The sequence below is a fragment of the Chaetodon auriga genome, chromosome 2 (assembly GCF_051107435.1).
Source record: "Chaetodon auriga isolate fChaAug3 chromosome 2, fChaAug3.hap1, whole genome shotgun sequence".
Lineage (NCBI taxonomy): Eukaryota > Metazoa > Chordata > Actinopteri > Chaetodontiformes > Chaetodontidae > Chaetodon > Chaetodon auriga.
The window spans coordinates 13,615,716-13,642,328 of record NC_135075.1 but is presented as its reverse complement, the minus strand read 5'-3'; the positions used below and the strand labels follow the sequence as shown (position 1 = coordinate 13,642,328).

Genomic DNA, 26,613 nt, shown 5'->3' with positions numbered 1-26,613 from the left:
TTGAAGCACTGTCAAATTAGTGCAGTGAGATGTGATGATGGGTGAGGTAGAGAGCTCATGCAGCACTGAAGCGACTTTCACATTGGTTCCTAAATCTGGTTGCTACCTGCGTGACAGGTCTCAACACAGAATCAGGACTTGGTTCAGTTTTGTTTGGTTTTGTTTTGGTTATTACCAAATGTCATTTTTAAAGCTGCTGTAGTCAGTGTTTTTATATTAACAATGTAACAGTCGACTACAGAAAAGTGACTAGCTGGTGAACATAGTGGATCAGTTAGCCTCTGAGGAGCCACATATTTCCCTCAGGAGCTGGTGAGAAAAACCATAAACAGAGTTAAATGAGCTTAAAGTCAATATTGGCCTTATATTCTCCATGTGGGCAAATGCAAGACTCCAAATCAATGATAATGTTGCTCTCTTTATTGATGAATACACAGCCGACTATTTGCTAACATGTTACAGCTCAATACGACAATAACATGTGAGTGGTAAGTGTGCATCTTGCTTTTGCCCTCAGGTGGTCAAAAAATCTGTTGATGCAGGTTTAAAGGCACTTCCTTCTATCGCTACAGTAATCCATGTGTCCATTGTGTCAGGATGCTTGCAGAAAGAAACCTATAGCTCAAATAAAACACATTTACTGAGTAGACTCTACAAAGCACAGCTATTGTACTACTACTACTACTACTACTACTCGTCTGTTATACTGCACAGCATCTCTTCTTAAGTTGTACACAAGTGCAGAAAAATCACTACCCAATCCTCACACATGCAAAATATTCTACCTGTGGCCACAGAACTACATGATGAGGACACACGTGTCTTTGCTACCATACCGACACAGATATATTTGACCATTTGTGGTTTCTGAGGCCACATGTACCAAATCACATCTTTGGATCAGCAGATTTGGAAACCAATGACTACGTGGATATTCTGCATGACATCCGGAGTCTTTACTGGGTTAAACAATGCTGACAGCTGCCAGAAACTTGCATGAGGACATGCATTTTTTATTTTAGCACTAAGAGAGCTTATTAAATGAAGTGCTTGTGAAGAGTGAAGGGAGGTGTAGAAACACAGCCTCTGGTCAGTGATGAAAAATACACCAGCGCTGACGTTGAATCATGCAGACTTTGAGCAGTTCCTCCACAGTGTGAAAACAAGAGCTATGAGTTAAATATAAAAAACTGAGGGCCTGTGCAAAGACAAAGCGATTCTGTTTTATGGTATAGGATTCACCTTTTGCTTTTATGATCGCTGACCTTTCGCTAATGGGGATAAAAATGACAGACACACTCATATAGGTCCCTATATATCCTCCTCGTTTTTCTTTTCATTGTAGTTCCCATTTACAGGAAGTGGAGAGAGGGAATATGTGTTTATTTGAGTGGGTGTGTGGTGACTGAAACATTAGGCAGAGCGGTTGTGAAAGAAAGAAAAGGAGGATAGAGAGGAGCAACTGCAGAATATACTGTGAGACAGAAGAGCAAAAGAAAAGAGAAGGAAAAGAAGAGAATAGAGGAGTCAGCTAACTTAAAGTATGAAGCATGTCTGCAGCTTGTGGGCTTATATTAATGTGTATTAATTGTGTATGTGTGTATGTGTGTACATGTCTGTGTGTGTGTGTGTGTGTGTGTGTGTGTGTGTGCGCGCGCGCGTGTGTGTCTGACTTGGCTCTCTAATGGCTTTCCCCTTCATTTGCTTGATTCACTCAGGAGCCAACACACAAAAGCACACACACCCACATGCCCTGCTGACTGAAAGGCAGCAAGGATAAGTGGTCACTCGCTGAAAGGAAGGGAGAGAGAGGAGGTCGCCATAGCAACACTGGGGGGTTGTCGCTTTTATTGGAGAAAGAAAATCAGCTCTGCCTATCCCCCCATCTCTCCTCACTTCTTCCTCTGTCTCACCTTTCTTTTTCTCCGTTTGTTAATTTCATCTTCATGAGCTGACGTCAGCTGCCTGGGACGTCTACAGGACACGTGAACATTCAAGTCACGTCTGCCGTTCAAATCTTTTCTTTACACTTTCATTTTGCAGCGTGGCTGAAGATACAGCATCATGTATGATGCTGGAGCGTGTGTCTCATATGTTAAGGATACGAAGCAGAATTGAAGTCATCCTTGTAGCACCACGTGACAAATATTTGAGAGTGTGTTTTCAGCTGTCAGAGAGCCAAGGTCCTAAATCAGATTCACTGGCATTATTAATCAATTGGCTCTTTGTTTTTAGTATAGCTTGGACATAATAGCACATGATGGCAGAGGTTGCATGTGTTGAAAATGTGGCGTGCCAATGCTCGACGTGGCATCTCTTCCCTGTCACAGCATTTGGATTCTGTTCGCAGGTGGACTGTTCTCCAGCTGGACCTGGGAATGCTCAAGGACTCAAGGACAATCCTCCCACCTCACAGCTAAATGTGTACGTGGGCATGTGTGCACGTGAAAACACGGCCAGGACAAAGTGATTGAGAATTTGCTGCCATGGTGACAAGCCCAACAGTATCTGAGAGCGATGGCTTGTTGAGGAGCCTGCCTTTTGCAGGCGGGAGGTGGGGGCGGGCGAGGGTGGAGGGGGAGAGAGAGCAGAGGAGCAGAGATAGATGGAGGGAAGTGAACACTGACTGCTGCTCATATTTTGCACTATATTCACATTTTGATCAAGTTTTTATTGACAGTATGTACAGGATGACATCACTGTACAGTTTAACACTCTCTGAGCTGAAAAGAGAAAAAAAAAACAACACTTGTTGTGCCTTAAATATGCACTCCATCATCTCTGAGGAGGTTCAAGAAAAATCACACCCACACTGTAGAGAGCCACTGCTAATTGTACAACTTAATCACACCTGCTCCCTCGCTGGGAAAGAACCGAAAATAGAAATGAGTGTCATGATCACACAGTGTCACTGAGATGTTGTCGGATGTCGTTTTATACAGATGGATGTTTCAGTTCCTCACAAAGACAACGTTATTAGTTATGATTAATCATCATGTGTGTGCGTGCCCATGCATGCATGCATGTGCGTGTGTGTCTGTGGGTGTGTAAGTGTGTGTGCTGTGTGTATTGCGTGGGAGATGGCAACAGGTCTGTGTTTATCTGCTGTGTCCCTGTGCATGGTTGCCATGGTGAAAGAGTTTGGTTTGTGGTTCAGTTAGCTCAGTGTACTTTGTCTCTGCAGCGAAAAGGAAGAAGCTCTGTAGCTTCATAGTTAAAAACCCGTTTTGCTCGGGGCATATTTAAAAGTTTTGCCCATTTCAACGAGCAGATAACATCACTAGAGGGTGAGTGATATGATCCAGGAATAAATCGTCTTATATTCTGGACCACCTCACAAAAGAGACCAAAATGGACTGATGGACTGTGCATGGCTTATTGACTCTATCTGGTGGTGAGATGTGGTAGCACATCTAATACAGAGCCCATTTACTCACAAACCTTTCATGCACAGACTGTAAACTACGTTAGTTTATTGTCATTATTTAAATATTGGCCAAACGTTGACTCCATTTCTTCCTTTTTCCAACTGCATTCAAATCACTTCTGCTGGCATAAAAAGAAAATCCGAGCAGACGTTTCAAAATGCCCACATATGAAAACTGCAGCACCAGAGATGTCCTCCTGGCTTACAGTGGGTTTGATAATGTAGCTGGGGTGAAAAATAACAAGAAAAATCTTTTAAAATTAACCCATAATATGCAGCCATATGAGTAATGATGCAACAGTGCCACATGAAACAGACAGTAAACAGTATAGACTACGGTATGGGCTGAATGAACTGCAGTCTGCTGAAACTCGCAGGCAATGGGCTGGTATTTTTCACACTGCATTATCAAGTAGTTTCGCACTGAGCTGTTGGCAGGGATAACACTTTGCTGCTGACATTCAAACCATTTTTAGAATGAAAAACAATTAAAAGCAAGGACTGGCTGTGCTGCCCAGAGGTGATTATGTGTGTACTGGAAATGGCATTTCATGGCATTATATGGAAACCTGCAGTAGATACTGGCTCAGTGTTCATAGTATGCCCTATGTTTTTTTTAGTCAACAATGCGTCTCTGGGCATGACAATGTCACCCGGTCCACCAATTTGGTCCAGACTGACATATCTCAACAACTACTGAATGAATTGCCATGAAACTGGATATCCAAGGTGTCCAGAGGATTTATTCTAATGGAACACAAGTTGACATTTTTGGTTTTTGGTTCTATGTAAACAGGACTTCAATTGTTGAGGTCCATCTGTAATCATTAATTCAGTCTATTTCTTCATCAGTTTTTACAAATATGATGGTCCAGTTGCCCATAAGCCCCTCACTGTTTACTTTGGCTTCTAAATGTCCAGCCAGTCTTACATTATTCACCACCATCTGGACATCCACAAATGGGAAGCATGTACCATGTTTCACTTTATGCTGATCATTTGTTCCTATTAGTGTGTGGTGCCATTTCATGCCAATCATTATTTAAATGCTACAAGGGTTTGGTTTGTGATTAACTTTATTTATAAAGCACATTTTCTTTTTTCAGCTTGTAATTAAACCTTTTAAAATGTGACTGTTTCTTTCTAAATAACTAAGTGCTACAAATTACAGATAAACCTGCAAATGTATGTCCCTCAATGAGCAAACTAAAATTAGACTTTCATAGATGGAGCATAAATGGCACCTTTGAGAGTAAAACATTATCAGTCAGTGTCTGTTAATGAAGATTTAGGGGCAGCGTGAGACTAATTTCACAATCCACATCACATTACAGTCATTAAACTGCTGATCCACATTCAAGGACAGGACAAAAAGCCTCTTTCTACTGCAACTGCAACCCTGCAGCTAATTCCAGGGAAAGACTAGCAGTAACAACTGGTGTTACACCATGTGCTCAGGTGATAAGTGCAACATGAGGACCGGTGAGTAAACAGACCTGTCCTCATGTTCATGTAAACACAGTATCAAACAACTTACGCAACTTATGTAAATGGTAAATTATATAATGTCACTACTGGGTTGTAGTGAAATTCACCAAGAGCTTTCATAAAAATCTGTTACATCTAGATATTAGAAATATTCATTAACCAGCTATGTACTCAGAATACTGACACACATGGTGGAAATACAAAGCAAAGTTTAAACTTAAAAACTTCATTTACCAACAGCAGTTGGTAACCTTGAAAATGTCTCATTTAATCAGATATCATTATCAAAAGGTACTTGAAGGTTATTATGGTCACTTGAATGTAACGTTGACCAAACAAATCAATGAGTTTGACCTTGAGTTATGCTTTGTAGTCAAACCACATCAAACGTATTTTTCAGATATTGCAGATATGTGAAGGAAATCAACAGTATAAAAGATTCTGCTGGTCCTCAGGTTTCACAGAGGCAACATGGGCAAGCTGCTTATCTGTGTCGGTAGGATGAGCTCTGAATAGAAACTTCTAAAACTTTGCTACTACACATTTGAACTTAATTTTATCTTGTGCATAATGCAGATTGATTCTCATTATCTATTTAACTTGCCTCCTCCTCACTCTCTTTAATTCTGTCTCTTCACTCTGCAGGACTGGTTCTCCTGCTGCACATGCAGCTTGGTAATTATATCTGTTATCCATTCACTGTTAGTGTGATACATGTTGACAAATTTAAGTTGGTAACATAATGTAAGATGAATCGTTCCATATGTTGCAGGATCATCCTACATCCTCTCCTGTTATTTCACTAACTGGGCACAGTACCGTCCTGGAGCAGGCAAGTTTTTGCCCACCAACATCGACCCATGTCTCTGTGACCACCTCATCTATGCCTTTGCCGGAATGAACAACAACATGATCACAACCACCGAGTGGAACGATGTGACCCTCTACGGACAGTTCCAGGCCCTGAAGAACCAGTTAGTATACATATGCTCAGCGTGTGACTCTAGCACACGCGAACACACACATTAATACATATAAGTATACAAGCATGCATGCACACATGTTAACAGTGAGAGGTTAAGGTAGATTGTGTTGCTGCTTGCAGGAACAGCAACCTGAAGACTCTGTTGGCTATTGGAGGATGGAACTTTGGTACTCAGAAGTAAGTAGTGATAAAATGAGCATCAATACTCTCACCAAGATGAACTTGTTGCACAGGTAGAAGCACTCTGACTGTCTTTCTGTCTCCAGGTTCAGTACTATGGTTTCCTCTGCTGCCAATCGTCAGACCTTCATCAACAGTGCCATCACGTTCCTGCGCCAGTACCAGTTTGACGGTCTGGATATCGACTGGGAATACCCTGGTTCCCGTGGCTCCCCGGCTGAGGATAAGCAGCTCTTTACCGTCCTGGTTCAGGTCGGTTATATTATTATATATATATTCACTTTCTGGCTACAGACAAAGTCAGGTTGTCAGTGGAAGTAGGCAAGCCGCCATTTCTGTGGTAGCCCCTCACTTATAAACCCACATATACACTGTGTAGGCTTTTTCTTGTTAAGGGCTTTGGCTGAAATACAGTCATCAAATGTCATTGAAATAAAGATCCAGAACTTTCTCAGTTTAAGTTTAAGAAATGCAATGAGACATAAAGTGTAACTTTTTCTCTCTCCTCACCCGTCTGTAGGAGCTGATGAGTGCCTTTGAGGAGGAGGGCAAGAATACCAACCGTCCCCGTCTGCTGCTGACTGCTGCTGTCTCTGCGGGAAAGACAACCATCGACTCTGCGTACCAGATAGCCCCGCTTGGAGCGTGAGTACATGAGCAGAAACATGCAAACAATACACACCCTCACATTTGTTCTACAGATGACAGCCATTACTAAAAATCAATCCTCACGTCTGTCTGCCAGGGTGCTGGACTACTTCCACGTCATGACCTATGACTTCCACACTTCAGGGGATCCCACTGTTGGAGAGAACAGCCCCCTGTACAAGGGTCCTGCTGACCAGGGGTCTATGGTCTACTTGAATGTGGTGAGTGAGAGCTGCTGCTGTGAATTAATTGAACATTTTATGACAGAACAGACACTCACACCTACCTGTGCTCTCGCATGTGTAGGACTATGCTATGAACTACTGGAAGAGCAATGGTGCCCCAGGAGGGAAGCTGCTGGTTGGTTTCCCCACCTATGGCCACACCTTCCTTCTGGCCTCCTCTAATACAGCTGTGGGAGCTCCTGCCAGTGGAGCCGGAGCTGCTGGACCTTACACTCGTCAGGCCGGCATGCTGGCCTACTATGAGGTTTATACTTCTTTTTCTGAATCTGTTTGTGCGTGCATATACTATAAGACAGGAAAATGTACTGTATGCACATATATTGTGTGGATCCCTAACTGTAAATCTCTCCCTCCCATTAGATCTGCACTTTCCTGAAGCAAGGAGCCACTCAGGCTTGGGACAGCCCCCAGGATGTGCCATATGCCTACAATCAGGGAACCTGGCTTGGATATGACAATGTTAAGAGCTTCCAGATTAAGGTATGAAGTTTATTTCATTACCCAAATTCCTGTCGCAAACATTTAAGGTTATTCAATGTTTGATTTCACCTTTCATCCACTCTACAGACTCAGTGGTTGCAGCAGAATGGTTTTGGTGGAGCCATGGTGTGGAGTTTGGCTATGGATGACTTCAGTGGCACTTTCTGTGGCCAGGGAAAATACCCCCTGATCAACACCATCAAGAGTGGACTGGGATCTGGAGCTTGTATGCATGAACCACACATTTTCTGGTAATAAACATATTGAGGACGTTTCGATCTTATGAATTTCTTTAATTTCCCTCCTCAGCCTGCAGTCCTGGCACTGGCCCCCTGAATCCAGTCACACCAACCCAGCAGGCAACGCCGCAGCCTGACAGCGGCGGCAGCAGCGGTGGTGGTGGAAGCAGCACAGGATCTGGATTCTGCGCTGGCAAGTCTAACGGACTCTACCCTTACCCAACCAACAAGAGCTACTTCTATCACTGTGAGCAGGGAAATACATACGTCCAACACTGCCCTACTGGCCTGGTGTTCGATGACACCTGCAAGTGCTGCAACTGGGCTTAAACAATCCATGGTTTAACTTCATGCTGATTGTTCTTAAGTTAGGAGCTGGGTCAACTGTCATGTAACATAAGACCATCTAACTAAGACCCATTCAAGAACAGCTCTGTCACACCTGTCACTGCTGTAACCTACGTAAACACCACATATAAACCAACTTGAAAACCAGTGATGGTTTGTGTGCCTTGTGTTTGTTTTCCGTCAGTGAAGTTATAAAACCACAAATCGAAATGAAGTTATTCATTGCAGCACTTTGAGCATCAAACATGAGCAAAATGTTTATTCATCCATTTATTCTCTCTTTTGTATCGCACAGAGCAGTACAGCATGAAAGTGGACTTTGTATTTAGCAAGTAAAGACAAACATGATTGACAGCAGTAGTCACTGAAGATAAAACTATGGCAAAATTCAGTTAAAACATAAAGCAGTTAAAGCATAGTAGCAGAAAGACAATGACTGAAAAAGACAACACACCTGACCACATATTCTCACCGCAACATGTGGACACTACACACCATAACAAAAGCTTTTGATTGGTTTATAAGGTAATACTACAGTTTTACAGCAGGAGGAATGTTGTTCCTACTCATCATGTGACACCCTGTAGGTCATTATTGCAGTCGTAGTTATCAAAGCAGTGACAGCACCATTGGCTTCATTCAGTCTTTTTGGAACTTTTTCAGAAAGCAAGATACAAAACCAGATGTACAATTCATGCAAGCCATTACATGATACATAGAGAATAAGTCAACAGCAATGGTCCCAGAGACAGTAAGCCATTTGTTTATGAAATGACATAATTCACTTGCTTTATTTTTTGTCATGCCAATATGACTCAAAATTAATGAATTCTAGACATTCTGGTCTTGGAGACGATTTTTAACATGTTTCGTAGAACCTCTGCTTAAGTATGATTTTATAGCAATGCAAGATTAGCTGAATTATTATTTCACTAAGTGTGAAGTTTTGTGCTCTCTCCTCCTGATGTGACATGCAGATTCCCATAATCAGCTTTTTTTTTTTTTTTTTTTTGGATCGGGGGAATGTTAAGTTACTAGCTACCACATCCTACAAGGCAGAGTCAAATTGGGAAGGCCAGAGATAGAAGTAAGACGCTAAATGGGGTAAGAAATACATTTTTAAAGGGATAAGGACATAGAATTTAACAAATTTCATCAGAAAGCAAAAAAACACAACATGTAGTCTCTGGAACTTGGACCTTTTTGTGCTAGAATATCACCAGATGGAGCTCTTTAAAGTATGATAACAACAGATGGACTTTAGAGAAGAGTTTAGAGTTTAGAAGGGTTTAAAAGCAAACTACAATTACCCCCTGATATGTAGAAAGAGTCTGAAAACTATCAGCTTGAAATTATAGCCTTCAAACAATTAGGATGGTGTATTGAGAAAATAAATTATTTAGCACCATTCAGGTTTACTGTGGAGGAATTCTAAGCATTTCGGACCTCAGGCAACGGACATCTGGTGTCATAAACCTGAAATTATCCATTAGGTATGTTGGTATGTATGAGGTAGCTGTCGTGAAATCTGGACAAACAACTTAACACAAACCACTCATTACAGCAGTGGTTAATAATAAGAGAGCCTTTAAATTCACTGATAATGGCAGGGCTTTGAGGAGGTGGCTCAAAAGGAAACTAATGTGGAAGTCCGTCTGCTTTTTCATGGCCAAAGATTCTACTATATATGAGTGTTAATCCTTGACTAAAGCCAACTGCTTGAAAAGCAGTTTATGTCTGTGTAAGCACATCCAAAGCACGTAAAAGCTGTGAGCTGCATATAACATTTAGTTTAGCATTTGCTTTGAGAGTATTCCTTCGGGAAGGTATAGTCATACTGTAGTAACTTGTCTATCTTATATTTACATTTGCTTATCATTTGTTGACACTGCTCTTTTTCAGCGGTAGCGTTCTCCTCGATGGACTTCCAGGTAGGGATGCCATTCCTCAGAGGGAGAACACAGTGACTTCAGACCCTGCAGACAGTATGGTGCAATTAGGATCACAAATGTGGGCCCACACTTAGGCCATTGCAGCATGAAATGCACAAAAGAAAATCTTAGCCTGCTTTAAATACTTCTTGTATTGTACAAGACAACACACCCACCTTCCAGAGATTGCCCTCTAATCGGATCATTTTATACAGAGCGATGACAGGGATCCAGATGATAATGAACACAAGTATGCACCAGCCCAGAGCCAAGCCCCAGTCTGGGTACTGGATGTTTCCATAGCTTGGCGGCACAAAGGTTATGAGAGACCAGCTTAGGACCACCTAGATTAAAAAAAAAGTTATTGGTGAACATGACAATCACATTCATAGATTGAGAGATTGTTGCAGCAGCTCTCTGGACCACCCCATTCTTGTCTTTACGCCAAGCCTCAGCTTTGATGAATTTGATGTATTTACCCTCTGTGTCGACAATATTATCAGTTTCAGTTTGTTTTCTTCAATGGCACTCTGGTCACTCAGCTATAAAATACAGTTACTTCACCTCAATACATTTTTAAAATAAATTTTGTTCTGTCACGTCAATGTCCAGATTACCGCCAAAACAAAATAGAGCGTACAGGCTTACATTGGCCTAAAGCCTTCAAAAAGTGCTTAAAGCCTTCAAGAAGTGTGCGTCTGTGAGTGTCTGTTAAAGATTGTATTTCTGCAGTACAACATAAAGGAGAAGAACTAAAGAGAGGTAATACTCACCACAATGATGCAGGGGCTGATGAAGAACCAACATGCTTTCCAAAACAACCAGAACCAAAAGCTCTTTTTTCCAACCATCATCTCAATGTCTTTAACCAGGCGGTTCCCTCCTGCAATGCGTGAGAAAAACATGCATGTTTGTACAACTCAGGTCAGTAGAGAGCTGTCTCACTGCTGGTGCTGATGAGTAAATCAGTCACTCAGTCAACTGCTAGTCAAAGTGTCAGCCACAACATTTTTAGCCATGAAGAATCACTGTCATATTAAAAGAGGTCAAATCGATCTTTGGTTATCTGATCCTCAACACGTCCATTTCCCCAGAGAAGGTAATAGCTTATTGTGAAGTTGGCTATCATTTGCTTAACATGCAAAAGCAAATTAGTGACCATGGTAAATATTGTCTCTGCTTAACATCAGCATGTTAACATTGTCTCCATGAACATGATAGCATGCTGATGTGAGCATTTAGCTCATAGCACTGCTGGGTACAGCCTCGCAGAGCTGTTGCTGCGAGGTTTAAACTCTTTGTCTTGTTTAAAAATGAGTATATTTGTCACTCAATTTACCTCTTCAATCGGATGACAGAAAGTTCTGAGAAATTAAAATCTGGTCTTGGTCTTTTCATGGAATTTGTTGACTGACAGATAAAAAAATATGGAATATCAGCATCCTTAAACTTTAATTAACATGTAAAATTTAGCCTAAACTACGAGAACAACTTAGAAGACAAACTGGGTGCTTTGAGCAGCATAGACAGATTTATGACAACTACTATGACTGCACTATTCAGTAAATACAGCCAAGCCAATGGAACAACATGTAAAGGTTAGTTTAGGATTTTAATGTGTCACTATAGTTTTCATTTATATTTACCATATATGTAGACGATGCCAATGACCTCTATGAGAGCCAAGAAAAGCAGCACCAGGCCGCTAGCAAACTGGTCCATTAGTGTCACCCAGTATATTCCTGCCTATGCCAGACACATGCACGCACACGCGCGCGCACACAAACACACACACACACACACACACACACACACTGCAGGTAAGCATAGTAATAATATCAGGCAGTAGTACTAACGTTACTATCAGCAGATCTGCAGTACCCTTGTGACGCATGGCAGACCAAGGAGGTAGGTGATGCAACATGTCACTATAGTCAATAAAGCACGTTTGGATTTGGTGACTTCAGGGAGGAAATCACACAGGCAGGTGGTGATCACCTCTGATGACAAGAAGACAGATGGGAATCAGTGAGTGAAAAAGATCATTTGGAACAGTCATGTTGAGATCTACATGTATGCCAGTTAGCGAGTTATGATAGCAGGGCCGCTGGTAAAAGACAATCTCACCTAATTGTGTGAACTGAGAGTCCAGGCCAACTATGAAAACCATAAAAAAAAACAGGATAGACCAGAGAGTAGAAATGGGAAGCCTAGACAAAGCGTCAGGGTAAGCGATGAATGCCAGGCCAAATCCTGCACAAAGATTAAGAAACAAAGCATAAGAGAACATACAGCTGCTTTCTGACATTTTTAAAAAGTAAGCAGTATTATAGGTGTCCGACCTTCCTTCACCACCGATCCTACAGGCTGTCCATAGATGTGAGCCATATGACCCAGAATTGAAAAGATGGCAATGCCTGCAAACACACTGGTACCTAGGAAGAGGGGAAAATACTCACAGATACTAATCAGTTTAGAGAACACACACTCTATTTCACAGTAATGGAGATTTACAGTATTTGTACCTGCTCAGGTAGACAATGAAGCTATTGTACCTCCTGGCCTCCTATATAAAAAATGACCTTTCCTCACAGCTCAGATCTAGCGAGATAAATAAACTTGATTTTAAATAGTGCTTCAGCTGAAATGGTGTTTTCCTACCATGGTTAAAGAGGGTTACGACAACTGAGTCCAGGAAGATGTTGTTGTGGAACTTGCTATAGGAAGCAAGAGTTAAAACTCCACCCGAAGCAAGGGATAGGGAAAAAAAAGTCTGAGTTGCTGCATCCTTCCACACCTAAAACACAGCAACAGTTTTTTAAAGAATGATGTATGATTGCAAACTTAAGCACTCTTTTCAGTCATGCTAGTGGCGTGTGTAGGAATGGCAATGTTGATCTAGTCCAACACTTTGGTTCATGAAATGTTGTGCACACATTCATGGATCCCTGATGTTTCCTCTAGCACTACCATGAGATTCACATTTATGATTTTCAGTGAAATGTCTCAACAGCTAAATCCATGTCAGAAGGTTAATTTTTCCAATACTTTGATTTATGATGAAATACCTGCAAATTATTGACTTTCCCATCAGCATCATCTTGAGGTTCATATATGTTCAGCAACTTTGCTGAATATATATATAAATGTATATGGTAAACATTAAACCTGCGAGCCTGTTAGCATGCTGAAATTAGCACTTAGGCTCTTAAGGTCTAGCTGCAATGGCTGGGTTCTTACCTGTGCTTCGGTCAGTTTAGTCCAATTGGATTGGGAGCCAATGTAAAACTCTATACCGTCTCTAGCTCCCTCTAGTGTCACACCTCTGATCAGCAGGATCAGAATCACCACATAAGGAAATGTAGCTGAGAAATACATAACCTGGAAAGACAAAAGCCAAAAATGAGTTCATGGACCATGGCATGTCCATGACAGCATCAAAATCTTGTTGTGGTTTACTGGAGGTTGATCTTCACAAACTGTGGACAAGGACTGCTATGAGGTGGTGTTGACTTACTTTCCCTGATGACTTGATGCCTCTGATGAGCGCTGCAGCAGAAAGTATGGAGCTCAGCAGCAGACAGAGGGCCAAGTGCCAAACTACTGGTCCTGTTTCATCTAGACCACTGGATCTCTGCAGAGCCTTGCGACTGAGGAGGAGAGACATCTGACTGTTCAGCCACAGCAGTTCGACAAGTGTGTGTATTTGTGTTTGTTTGCATGACTGTGATTCTTACTCCCAGTACTGCTCAGTCGGGCTCTGTACTGGAACTGTGATGATGTGGGATGAAGGACAAGTGCTGTTTTCCTGAGTCCAGTTGGCCACTAAAACTCCACTTACATTGCAATACACTGGAAAAGGACAGAGGACCAGGGAATGACTTGCATAAAATATCTGTCTATGTGATGGGTGTATAATAATATCAAATCCTGAGATGCAGTCTTTACATTACATGGGCCCATGGTGCTTGATACTGGTAAAAGACACTTAACTACGCATCTTAAATAGGTTTGAGGATATTTTCTGCAGTATTTTTCATCTTTACCAAATTATGCTCTACCAGTTCGGTTTAGTTCACCTCAGTTAAAAGTGGACATGGGACTAAGGTCAGGAGGGACAGATTTGATCAGCATATCTTCACAAGTAGAGATGATGAGTGGAAAAGCACCTATCGGCGTGTCGCTGCAGTGACTGTCAGCCCAGCTGAAGCAGCTGGACCACGGCAGGGGAGACTGGAAGGAGGCAAACAGGTAGTACAGGCCGTAGGCGACGATGACGTTGTAGTAAATTGATTGTATTGCATTCCCCATAACCATGGCAATGCCTGCGCCTGGAAAAGATAATAGATTATAATGCACTTATAATTATTCATTCATTCATCTTCCATACCGCCTATCCCTTTCGGGGTTGCGGGGGGGCTGGAGCCTATCCCAGCTGTCATCGGGCGAGAGGCGGTGTACACCCTGAACCGGTCTCCAGTCGATTGCAGGGCAACATATAGAAACAAACAACCATTCACACCATTCTAAGGATGTCTGAACTGTCCTTAGATGAACATGCAAGCTTCACACAGAGAGGCACGCACACTACCTGCTGCTACTAGTTTCACAGAAACATAAACTACTTTAATAAAGAGTCAAGTGCATGAGTGCTTCAACCACGAGCTGTCTAATCTGCTGGACATTTATCCGTCTAAACAGGGTTCCAGGTTTTCAAATGTGGCTCATTGCTGCATGAATAACTGAAATTTGCAGCCCTTTTTACAATAATTTTGCAATGTATCTCTGACACTTACATTTTATTTTCAACCTAATAGATGAACAGCATTTTACAACAGAAAACATCAACCACACTCATTATCTTGGTCTTCATCATTGGGGTCTCTCAGGCTTACCCTTCAGTATTGGCACTGCTCTCCACACATTTATTGGGCCCTGGCTGCAAAACTGACCGATGGCACTTTCCAGGGCGAAAATAGGAATTCCACACAAAACCAACATCAGGAAATAGGGAATGAGAAAGGCACCTGCTCACAGGGATACAAGCTTTCATGACATTCATAACACTTACAACAGTGTTATGATAATGACTCTCTAAACACTGATGGCAAATAATTACCCCCTCCATTCCTGTAGGCTAGATATGGAAATCTCCAGATATTTCCCAGGCCAATAGCAAAGCCAATCATAGAGAGCATGTACTCTGTCTTGTTGGTCCAGTTTCCCCGCTCAGGATTCTCGTCACCATCCTCGGTATGAGGGTCCTGCTCAAAATAGAGTTAAAATAAAGGTTTCTAACTTGTTAGATATTATCTATGGTACAAATTAAGTCCATGAACAATAAAGGATGTATGCAATATAAGAATTGCTCTGAACCATTGTACTAATGCTATACAAAGTTTATGCAGAAGCACAGCTGAAACAATTAGTTAATTGATTGACAGAAAATTATTTGGCAACTATCTGAAAAATTTGGTCAACAATACAAACAGAATTTCCTGATTCCAGCCTGACTAATGTATGGATTTTCTGCTTTTCTTTTCAGTTATTTTTATAATGATTTGTTTTTGATTGTTTTCGGACTGTTGGAGTTGTCACTTTGACCTCCGATTACTTGCAACGGCATTTCTCTGTATTTTCTGAATTCTTACAAATTGACTAATCAATCGATGCATCAAGAAAATAATGTGCAGATCAATCCATTTTCATTAGCTGCAGTCTAACTAGTGTAGTTTACAAGTTATAGTTTTAAAATGAGCTCCACCTCCACAGTAAAATACCCACAGAGGCCATTTTTCTGCATGAGTTGACTACCTAACTTAACATTTTCCTGATTATACTTACATACTTTTACCTAACTGAATTTTAACATTTTCAATGCAGGACTTGTACTTGGAACAGAGTATTTTTACAGTGTGGTATTAGTACTTTTGCTATAGTAGACCTGAAAGATCTGAGTACTTTTTGAATGATACCTGTCACCACCTCCATGTCAGTCATGTTAGATAAGGATGGAAGAGTTCAGTGACTTTAGCAAATGCTGGAGAAGTTGAATGGAGTGCCTAGAAGCAAATGTTAAATTTTTCCAAATACCAAAGAAAAGGTCGGAGCAAAAGTTACTTTTGATGAATGACGAACGGTCCTGCTGTTCTCATATTAACTTTGGTGGTACACTAAAGGGCAAGAGCCGTCTATAACACAGCTATATATTAGCTATATTATTGAAAATTTAACCATGTGTTGCACAAGCGGAAGAGAAAAATAAGAGAATATGACCTCTGTTAATAGTGTGCAGAACATTGTGATAAATAAATACTCAGTTTTAAAATTGTTAAATATATATACACTATTTAAGGTACGTATAGTACAGTGTATGATACAGTTATTCATTCAGTAACAGATGTCTGAAATCCTACCTGATCAACATGAGTAGAAGGATCGTTAGAAATGTTGATGCCATGTTTCAACATTTTGTTTTATCTGTTTCTGATGATCTGGAGAAGAAAATTCAAATGGCTCAACAGAAACATGAAAAGTCACAAAAAACCTCCTTGGCAAAGACTTGTGTCAGAGAGACAGGCTGGCTGTCAGCTGGAGGTGAACCTGTCTGCAGTCTGCGTTTGAGTTTAAGGTTTCAAGGTTTTGTGTAAACAAAGGCAGCTTTCCTCAGCTATTATTTCAACAGTTCACATCCTAATTAGATCAGTGACTGTATCCGTTGCGTAAATCATCAAAATGTTAATACGCCTATATCAACGGACTTGGTGGTTTAACTGATAAAAGTAGCTAAATACTTTTTAAAAATATTACTGTTTTACTGACCTATTTGATGTTGTCAGTATAGAGATGTGAATAGTTTAATCTATAGATTTTATAAACTGATCTTATCTTTTACCGATACAGTGTTGAGCTGAAAAGTAACTAGTAACCATGTCTGTCAGATTAATGTAGTGGAAATATAGTGGAGTAGATTGAGTGAATATATACATACGATATATTATACCACGGGGTATAAGCTAAATGAATAATAAAGCCCTCACAGCTTTGCATCACATTGTTTTCCATTGTCATTTTCACATTGTCAGACCATACCCAATATGTAAACAACTCATTTTTCATTGTGGAAGAGCTGCATTATCCTTTGTGTAATTCCGCTGCTTCACTAACTCTCAGATGTCATTTTTTCTTTCCTCCTTTGGGTTACTGAGGAACTAATAATGACATTTTTGTATGGTGCAAACCTCACTGAGGTTAAAAAGTTCAGCATTTTGTTGCAGAATGTTAGATGAAAGATTGACACTACGCACATGTCTGTATGACAATAACCACTTTGGTTTTTGTGCTATAATGCTTTACTCAGTGAACTTTAGGAGGTGGTATGTAGATATTGTAACCTGTCAGTGCTGGTTGTGTCCATGCCTGAGTTTTGGGCAGTTTTACAGGTTAAAGATATGCAGTGACAATAGTCAGTTTGGTCCCAGAAGAAGAAAAAGTGACCTATGAAAGCACTGCTACCCTTATCTAAGCACAAAAACACTCATGCCAGCAGATGCATTTGAGCTCATTTTGAAGAAGTGCAACAAATATGGTGCTTGGATAATAATGTGATAACACACACTAACTTAAATGTGATAAGATCACGTCACACTCACTATAGGACAGCCTTTACAATTAAATGTACTCAGTGCTCGAGTTGTTTGTTTGTGTCAGTTTTTGTGCGTGTGCAGTGTACACATTTTTTTTTTAAATGATACCTTATTGATTCCACATCCTGCCTTCTACTTCAGCTCTTCGAACAAAGAGAACAACAAACACCGGCTGGTGTTGTAACTACTTCACTGTCGAGTTGAAGTCCCATCAAACAAGGTCTACATGGTCTGTGGGTTTGTGCATGAAAATATAATAGAACTAACAGAACAAATACATGTCTGTGTTACAGCTGGGAAGCGAACCACGTGAGGATACTTACAAGAGCACACAAACTTTCAGTTAATGTAAGCCACGGTGTTAGAATAACCCCACAGGGGGTAAAACAGCCATTCAACATACATAATAAACAAATAAACCAAAAGGTGATTCCAGGCTTTGTTTAATAAAAAAAATACTTAATCAAAAATGCAATTAAAAGTGCGTTATCTAAATTCAGTGGATGAATACGTATCTGAATTCACCTGTGGTGTGTCTTGTCTTGTGGTGTGTGATTGTCTACGATCGTATCTTCTCTCTAACTACCACTGCAGAAACTTGTGAGACGCTTTAAACCTGTCTGGTTAAAGTGCTGACGACTGAACGGATCCCTGTTTGTTCAGCGGCGTCAGACGGCTGCTTAATCACTGAAAGCAGCTGTTACAACAGAGTGATGATGTGACCGCAAACATGACAGACACAACCATGAATGTAAAACTCCTGCGCTGACCGTTCACCAACAGCTCATTACTATATCTCAGCTTTTTTTATGGTCACGGCAAACAAGCGGGGTCACACACAGGCAACACACAGGCAGACGCTGTCATTTGTTCTCATAGCTAAAACTATTTGGTTAATCAAATACTAGTTCACTGTGCACACACACTGAGATGTTCCATTACAATAGAATGTTGGTCCTTTCTAAATAAACATTGTTACATCAGTAAATACTGGATAATGGTATGTCTCACTCACACACACATCTTGACATTAATGGTTTATTGAGTTTACAGCTTTAGCTAGCTACTGAGACTGCTCCCTCTGCAGCACTGAATGAATGTTGTCTTTTTTTTTTTTTTTTTTTTAATTTTGCTTTAGTTTACTTGACATTATGAGGATGGAGACATGACAGAAAATCACACAAAATGAGAAGGATGACACAATAAACTTTACTTCCTTTGTGGTCTTTGTCATGTATCTATATATGGAAATAGATGAGAGGGTCAGTCAGTACGAAAAAAAGTCAGAAGTATCCTAATGTGGTGTCCTAAAAGGGTCCATTTTTGGTTTAATCCTTTCGTGAAATAAGCTATTTTTGCTACTTTGTTTCTAACGTTGGAAATAAAGTCAGTTCCAACTGCTTTGTAAAGGCTTACTTTCTGATGTTACATGTCACAATATGACACACTATAGAGTTATTCGTCCGTCACAACCTTTACCTTTCAGATCGGCTTGCTATGAGGAACGGACTCTAGCTATTCCTAAATATTTGAATTCCTTTCACTCATATCAGTGCCCTCCCGATGCAAGGAGCTAACCACATGTGCAACAGCCAGAACATCTGGTTCGAACATGACAACACCACAAGCTTCCAGATGAAGCCCTGAACTTGTTTTAATTAGAGGTCTTTCTCATATTTAGTCTAGCCTCATTGATATAAACATAGTGTACAAAATATTGGAAACACCTCTTAGTATAATGCAATAGAATTCAACAGAAAAACAATGTCCTCCAGAAAGGCCATACAGCTGAATCAACACCTCAGAACATTATGACCCTCTTGAAGGTTACATTTATTGCAGGGTGGTTGTGTGACACTGGGTAAGTTTTAGCTAGGTGTACTTAATAACCTTTGGCGCCCCCCAGTGGTAGTGTTTAAAACCAAACTGTTGCAAACAGCAGTATAATCTGTCGCAGTGCTTGTCTAGATAACGAGACGAGTTTAAAGAGCTTCATAATCGTTAAGGTGGGAGATAGATTGTGTAATATGAGACTCTGCCATTGTCCACGTGAGATCAGCTTTAACAACACTTTGTAATTTCTCATCTATATAAACATGGCATTTGAAGCAGCTTGACATCTGATGTTTTGGTTCGCCTCAACATCCTGCTTTACTAATTAGTCGAAAGAATTTCATCACGCATCAGAGATGTAGAAAGAAGTCATTTATTGCAGAATATCAGGAGAGGAACAGAGGATGTTTAGTAGTTATGTGGTAGGAAAGCCAACACTACCTACTGAAGATTAAACGAAGACAGTCAAATAAATAAAAAGCGTGTGAAAAGTCATAAGAAACACCACCAGATTCTAAAGCCCCGCTCAGCAATATTTTTGAGATATACATGAAAGCACTGCTATTATTGTTCTAAGTAGCTTTCAGCCACTTTTAACACATAGTTTTGGTCACTGGTCTGTGTGGTGGCGCCCTAAATTGCCCTGCTCCGTTTACTGCGAACACATGACCTCACACAAGTCTGTTTTATGCTGACTGCCCCAGGAGGGAATGTTGCACAGCAGATGACAGCATGGCTGGTGAAGGGAGTAGTTTAACACTGACATTGTGCTGTGAGTTTGTATTCAAGTCATCCTCTGCCTCCTGGAGGTCAAAATCACTCAGTGCAACTTTAACTTTCCGTAGAAGGTGTTCACAGATTACACTGTTTGACTAAAGGGAAGAAAATGACACAGAACACACGTCAGAGCCACGAGCTAGTGATCACATTTACATTTACTTCTGGTTTATATCTATGCTTCATCCTGTGGAGGCAGCGTTCGCCTGAGTAGCGTTCTCCTCGGTGGATGTCCAGGTAGGGATGCCATTCGTCAGAGGGAGAGCACAGTGACTTCAGACGCTGTGGAAGGTTAGAAATTGTCAGCATTTTTTTCACTTTGAATCAATGGGAAAAGAAACTCATAGAAAATGCAGAAAAAGACAACAATGGTGTTTTGAACCATCCTATTTTATTAGCTATCGTAACACACACCTTCCAGAAGCCTCCCTCTGCTCTGATCAGCTTATACACAGCAGTGACAGGGATCCAGAGGAGGATGAAGACAGCCATGCACCAGCCCAGAGCCAAGCCCCAGTCTGGGAACTGGACTGTCCCATAGGAGGGAGGTGTAAACGTCATCAGAGACCAGACCAGGATCACCTAGACAAGCATGTCAGCCGGTTTCATTTATCAAAAGTGATTCCAACTAATGTGATGTATCTGTGTGAAAAGGGTTGTGTGTAGATCCATTTTATTTATTCATTGTTTTTGTTGCTCAAAAGTAGTGATAAAGAGACCTTCAATATAAACAGGAAATCTAAATTGAACTGTTCAGACAACCAGCCACCTTTTTCTATTTGTTAATATGGTTTTTGATGTCCATCAATTCTGGATTAAAGTGATGGTCCTCGTGCACGTAGATTCATCTAAAAGCAGTTGCTACTAAACATGTGATGAATGCATTGTGAGTTGTTTGCTTCAGGGGCATTGTGTGATGTTGTACTCACCACAATGATGCAGGGACTGAGGAAGAACCAACATGCTCTCCACCACAGCCAGAAAGCAAAGCTCTTATTTCCAAGCATCATCTCAACATCTTTAATAAAACGGTTCCCCCCTGGAAAGCACAAGAAGAATGATCACACATGTACACAGATGGATTTTAAGGCTCACTGTCACCTTTATATGCACATATTTCCAATCATGATATTTACCGTATATGTAGCAGACACCAATGATCTCCAAGAGAGCCAAAAATAGCAGCACCCAGCTGGCAACAAACTGGTCAATTAGAGTCACCCAGTAAATTCCTGCCTACTCCAGACAAACACACACACACATACATACGAGCTGAGTAGGTTGGCTAGGCCTGTAAGTCAGACAACAGTAACATAAAGTGACATGAGCACAGGCTTACCCTTGTGATGCATGGTAGGCCCAGGAGGTAGAGGATAGTACATGTCATTAGAGTCAACAAAGCATGTTTGGATTTGAAGATTTTAGGGAAGGCATCGAGCAGGCAGGTCGTGATCACCTCTAAAGACAGTAAGAAGGGTTTCAGGTTGCATGAATCTATCACAACAGCAACGGTCTGACTGTTATGAAAGTACGAATGGCGTCTGAAGATCTCACCTATTCCTGCAAACTGCGAGTCCAGACCAACAGTCAAAAGCATGAAGAAGAACAAAATGGACCACAGAGGGGAAATAGGAAGCTTAGACAGAGCATCTGGATATGCAATGAATGCCAGGCCAAATCCTGCACAAAGACAGAAAAAAAAAAAAAAACATCAGAGGTCTTCCACATTTTTATTGATTTGTGCCCACATGGTGTGTCTGTCTGACCTTCCTTCACCACTTCTCCAACAGGCATTTTGTAGATGTGAGCCATGTGACCCAGGATTGAAAATATGGCAAAGCCTGCAAACACACTGGTACCTAGGAAAAGATGAAAACAGCAAAATAGATCAATGAGAAAAACACATCAATTATTTAAACTTTATTTAAATAATGCTGTTACTGTAGATGTGCTCCTACCAGCATTAGTAAGTGTTACAATAAACGAGTCCTTGAACACATTGTTGTGGAAGTTGTTATAGGAAGCAAGAGTCATGACTCCACCCCAGCCAATCGACAGAGAGTAAAAGGTTTGAGTTGCTGCATCTTTCCACACCTAAAAGCCCACAGTCAACCAAAAGAAAGCTTTATTTTATTTATGTTATTCTAAGATATGTGGTTCTGTGTTGCAGTTAAATGGGGATAGTTGGGTTCTTACCTGGGCCTCTGTCAGTTTAGTCAAATTGGATTGGGAGCCAATGTAAAACTCAATCCCATCTCTAGCTCCCTCTAGTGTCACACCTCTGATCAGCAGGATCAGAATCACCACATAAGGAAATGTAGCTGTGAAATACACAACCTGGAGAAGCAAAAGCCAAGAGTTCAAATAGTGAAAATACAGTTGTTGCATTAACACATTTCTTGTTGCTGCAAAAGCAAAAATTTAAAACCTATCAGGCTTTCAAATGTAAATGTATTGTATTGTATATGTATATGTTACCATTAACGTGTGCCTCATCCTTTTCCTCTTTGCATTAAGCATTCACACACAACTCTCATCTCAAACTATCTTTATCTAGGTTCTGCTCACATTAGTGGGGCAGATTAGTTTGACTTTTTGTATTCCAGTACAATTATTCACTTTCTTGCCGAGAGTTAAGATGATAGGACTAAACCCACTCTCATGTTTGTATGTTAAATATGTCACTGCAGCCAGCAGCTGCTTGGCTTAGCTTAGCACAAAGACCGGAAAAAGGGGGAAACAGCTGGCCTGGTTCTGTCCAATGTTAAGAATATCCAACTATCAGTACCTCTAAAGTATCTTTGTTTAAAGTGCACAAAAACCAAAAACTTATTTTATACAAACTACAATCCAATATACTGTGTGTAAATTTGTGAGGTGTTGCTAGGTGGATTTTGTCAGGATGTTTCACCTTTTTTTCTGTTCTTTGTGCTAAGCTAAGCTAAGCTAAGCTAAGCTAAGCTAACCACCTGCTGGCTCCAACAGCATTTTTAGCCATGCTAGTGGCACAGCATGATGGATGGCAATGCTGGTCTGTTGGCTGGTCTTAACCTGAACTTAAGTCCAGACTAAAATATCTCAACAACTACTGCCCACTAGATTAATTGCTAAGAAATTTGGTACAGATGTCTATGTTAGCCAGCAGAGGATAAGTCCACATGTCTTTGATGTTCGCCTGACTTTTCCTTTAGTGCCACCAGCAGGTCAAATTTTCAGTTTATCGAGTGCTTTGGTTTATGACGAAACTAAAGACACTCTCATCAGCATCAGCTGTAGGCTGCTTTGTGTTTAGTGCAGCAAATTGCAAGCATGGTAACATCTTTTTTGACATGTAGCTGGGTAAAAGGTTCACTTGCTTTGTGTTAAAGAAAACCCTTCAGAACATTTGGCTGCTGATTTTTGCAGTAAACTTGAAACATGCATTGACCTTGAAGTTTCACTGTGGACAAGGACCGCTATGAGGTGGTGTTGACTTACCTTCCCTGATGACTTGATGCCTCTGATGAGCGCTGCAGCAGCAAGCATGGAGCTCAGCAGCAGACAGAGGGCCAAGTGCCAAACTACTGGTCCTGTTTCATCTAGACCACTGGATCTCTGCAGAGCCACGCGACTGAGGAGGAGAGACATCTGACTGTTCAGCCACAGCAGTTCGACAAGTGTGTGTATTTGTGTTTGTTTACAAGAGTGTGTGATTCTTACTCCCAGTACTGCTCAGTCGAGCTCTGCACTGGAACTGTGATGATGTGGGATGAAGGACAAGTGCTGTTTTCCTGAGTCCAGTTGGCCACTAAAACACCACTTGCATTGCAATACACTGGAAAAGCAAAACATATTGGTCTATGTAATAAGTATGTACTAGCATAAATGTCCAAGAATTAAATAGTTAGTAGATTTCTCTCAATTTCTCATCTTTATTTTTTTTTTTTGTCACCCCGGCCCCAGGAAACAGTAGATCTAATCATCACCACATTGCAAGAACTGGAGATGAAAAAAGCACCTGTAGGCGTGTTGCTGCAGTTACTGTCAGCCCAGCTGAAGCAGCTGGACCACGGCAGAGGAGACTGGAAGGAGGCGAACATGTAGTACAGGCTGTAGGCGATGATGACGTTATAGTAAATTGACACTATTAGAGTCACCATAACCATGGCAATGCCAACACCTGGACAGGTAGAAGAGAGACGTTTTAAGGCACATTTTACAAAATATCCTTACAATAAGTAAAATATGCTAAACACTTTTGGGTGATTTTTTTTTTTTTTAATCAATTCACAAGCAGGTGCTGAAAAGCACAAATCCCTTTGTAAAGACAAATGTTTGATTTGAATGGTTATGCATTGGGTGGAAAGGTAAGGCAAAGGAAGAGTAGTCACTGCTGCTCTGTCTACTTCTGGACACATAACAGAGCCTTAAAACCAACCAACCAAATCCCATCTGAAGTCAGGAATCAGAAGAAAAAGACGGATTTCTGGCTCCCAGTTGACCATTAACCAGCAGTCTCATTAAAGCCCTCATGTTTGACAGCTTCACCTTTAGAGGTACATGACTGATCTTAACAAAACTTTAATGGTAGTCTCACCCTGCAGGATTGGCACTGATCTCCATATGTTAATTGGACCTTGGCTGCAAAACTGACCAAAGGCACTTTCCAGGAAGAAAAGGGGAATTCCAGTCACCACCAACATCACAAAGTACGGGATAAGAAAGGCACCTGCTCAAAATGACAGATTGGGCAGTACAGGAATAAATTAAACACAGCATTAAAAGCAGTGCCATCAAGCAGAATGGATTAGATACTAAATATGTACCTCCTCCATTCTTGTAAGCCAAATATGGAAACCTCCAGACATTTCCCAATCCAACAGCATAGCCGATCGTAGAGAGGATGTACTCCTTCTTGCTGGCCCAGTTTCCACGCTCAGTATTCTCATCACCATCATCCACATGTGGGTCCTGCTCATTGAAAAGTTTCAAGACTTGTTAAAGTGGCTGTAAAACTTTTCAGATATTGCATGTTGTACCTGGAACATGTTAAGAAAAACGACTGCAGTGATAACAGTACATTTTACTTGACCGTCTGGTTGGGGTGAATTGTGGAGTGGTCCACAGCAGTGAGTTAATGCTCCTAACTACTACAAGGAATGCAGCACATAACCTATACAACTGGCCACTGGGAACATTTTTAATCATTTCCTTTTTAAAATTGGATTGTGGTGGTTTCTGCAAGCAAAGCAGTTTAGTCCTCAAGAAGGTAAAAAAGGGGCATTGGGTCCATCAGCACTCTACACATTTAACTGAGATCTTGTTTTGCCCTCCAGCTGTAACAGCACATCATAAAAAACACACTTTTCTAAATGTATTACAATAAAAAAAAGAAGAGATTTTTTAATTAAAAATTAACAAGCAATATGTTTTGGGGTCCTTTGTAGATTTGTATTGGGTTTTTTCTGAAATACAGACTGAAGCACTAAATTCCTCAGTCTTATCCAATGTAAATGTTGTCTTGTAAACTATGCAGTGACTATCAGGTCAAAAAGGTTTCCAATCCTACCTGGTCAACAACAGCGGGATTCCTGAAAATTAAATCCTTGAAACTGTTCCAGCCGTATTCCCTCATGTCCTTTCACCTGCTAGTTAATGGTCTGTGAAAGAAATTCAATTCACTCAGGTAGGTCTGTTTTAAAGTCCCCCCTCCGACAGACAAGGGAGTGATGTTTTCCAACCAATCACCTGCCCAAACCCTCCCCCACACAATCCTGGTTTAAGGCACATTAGTAAAGGACGTTTCTCTCTTGATGACATTCGTGACTCTGATGACTGTTTCTGACCCTAATATTTCCTACAGTGCTCATTTCCAGTCTACCACTATATATCATTCATCAAAAATAGACCTGCACTATGTGACTCCTCACCACAGATTGTGTGCGATAACATTATTTTCTCTGTATCAATAAAAAGGCAAAAGAGTGGAGCTGTGACTGTGGTGGTGATGGTGTGTGTGTGTGTGTGTGTGTGTGTGTGTGTGTGTGTGCATGTGTGACTCAGGTGAGTGACTCTATACCTGTAACCATGTCTTAACAACTACTCCATAAAGCCACTGCTGTGTCTGATGACAGGCAGATCTCATTTTGGTCAATGACATCTGCACATAATCACTGCACTGTTTGCATACGCACATCTGTGTCAGCCATAATCACAACCCGATGATGTGACCACAACCATGTCAGATGACATGAATGTTGACACAAAGAGGTAAATGATGAAGTCTTGCACTACCCATTAATCAACTTATGGTAATAATCAGAGATAAACACACACACACACACACACACACACACACACATCCCAAAACTCCCCAGTGAGTTGAATTAATATACTGTTATACGCTA

At 40.9% G+C, this 26,613-nt stretch overlaps 3 protein-coding genes across 3 annotated transcripts; 1 reads left to right on the top strand and 2 right to left on the bottom strand.

Moving 5' to 3' along the window:
• The first annotated feature begins 5,386 nt into the window (after positions 1–5,386).
• LOC143330848 (acidic mammalian chitinase-like) lies at positions 5,387–8,022 on the top strand. The gene is made up of 11 exons (XM_076747609.1): positions 5,387–5,411; positions 5,561–5,590; positions 5,688–5,889; positions 6,021–6,077; positions 6,167–6,332; positions 6,601–6,725; positions 6,826–6,949; positions 7,035–7,217; positions 7,334–7,453; positions 7,541–7,679; positions 7,763–8,022. The coding sequence occupies exons 1-11, from the start codon at positions 5,387–5,389 to the stop codon at positions 8,020–8,022; spliced, it is 1,431 nt and encodes a 476-aa protein (XP_076603724.1).
• A 1,916-nt stretch (positions 8,023–9,938) lies between these two features.
• LOC143327311 (sodium- and chloride-dependent neutral and basic amino acid transporter B(0+)-like) lies at positions 9,939–15,971 on the bottom strand. Its single transcript, XM_076741590.1, has 15 exons — positions 15,933–15,971; positions 15,091–15,235; positions 14,867–14,998; positions 14,141–14,302; positions 13,709–13,823; positions 13,489–13,621; positions 13,212–13,352; positions 12,633–12,768; positions 12,314–12,406; positions 12,099–12,224; positions 11,853–11,971; positions 11,618–11,717; positions 10,745–10,854; positions 10,148–10,315; positions 9,939–10,016 (listed from the first exon to the last, which is right to left on the bottom strand). Exons 1-15 carry the CDS (start codon positions 15,969–15,971, stop codon positions 9,939–9,941), a joined length of 1,797 nt encoding a protein of 598 aa, XP_076597705.1.
• A 4,311-nt stretch (positions 15,972–20,282) lies between these two features.
• Positions 20,283–25,842, bottom strand: LOC143331145 (sodium- and chloride-dependent neutral and basic amino acid transporter B(0+)-like). Its single transcript, XM_076747828.1, has 15 exons — positions 25,776–25,842; positions 25,033–25,177; positions 24,804–24,935; positions 24,225–24,386; positions 23,927–24,041; positions 23,705–23,837; positions 22,424–22,564; positions 22,186–22,321; positions 21,994–22,086; positions 21,782–21,907; positions 21,567–21,685; positions 21,364–21,463; positions 21,157–21,266; positions 20,642–20,809; positions 20,283–20,509 (listed from the first exon to the last, which is right to left on the bottom strand). The coding sequence occupies exons 1-15, from the start codon at positions 25,839–25,841 to the stop codon at positions 20,354–20,356; spliced, it is 1,902 nt and encodes a 633-aa protein (XP_076603943.1). The 5' UTR covers position 25,842; the 3' UTR covers positions 20,283–20,353.
• Positions 25,843–26,613: the final 771 nt, after the last annotated feature.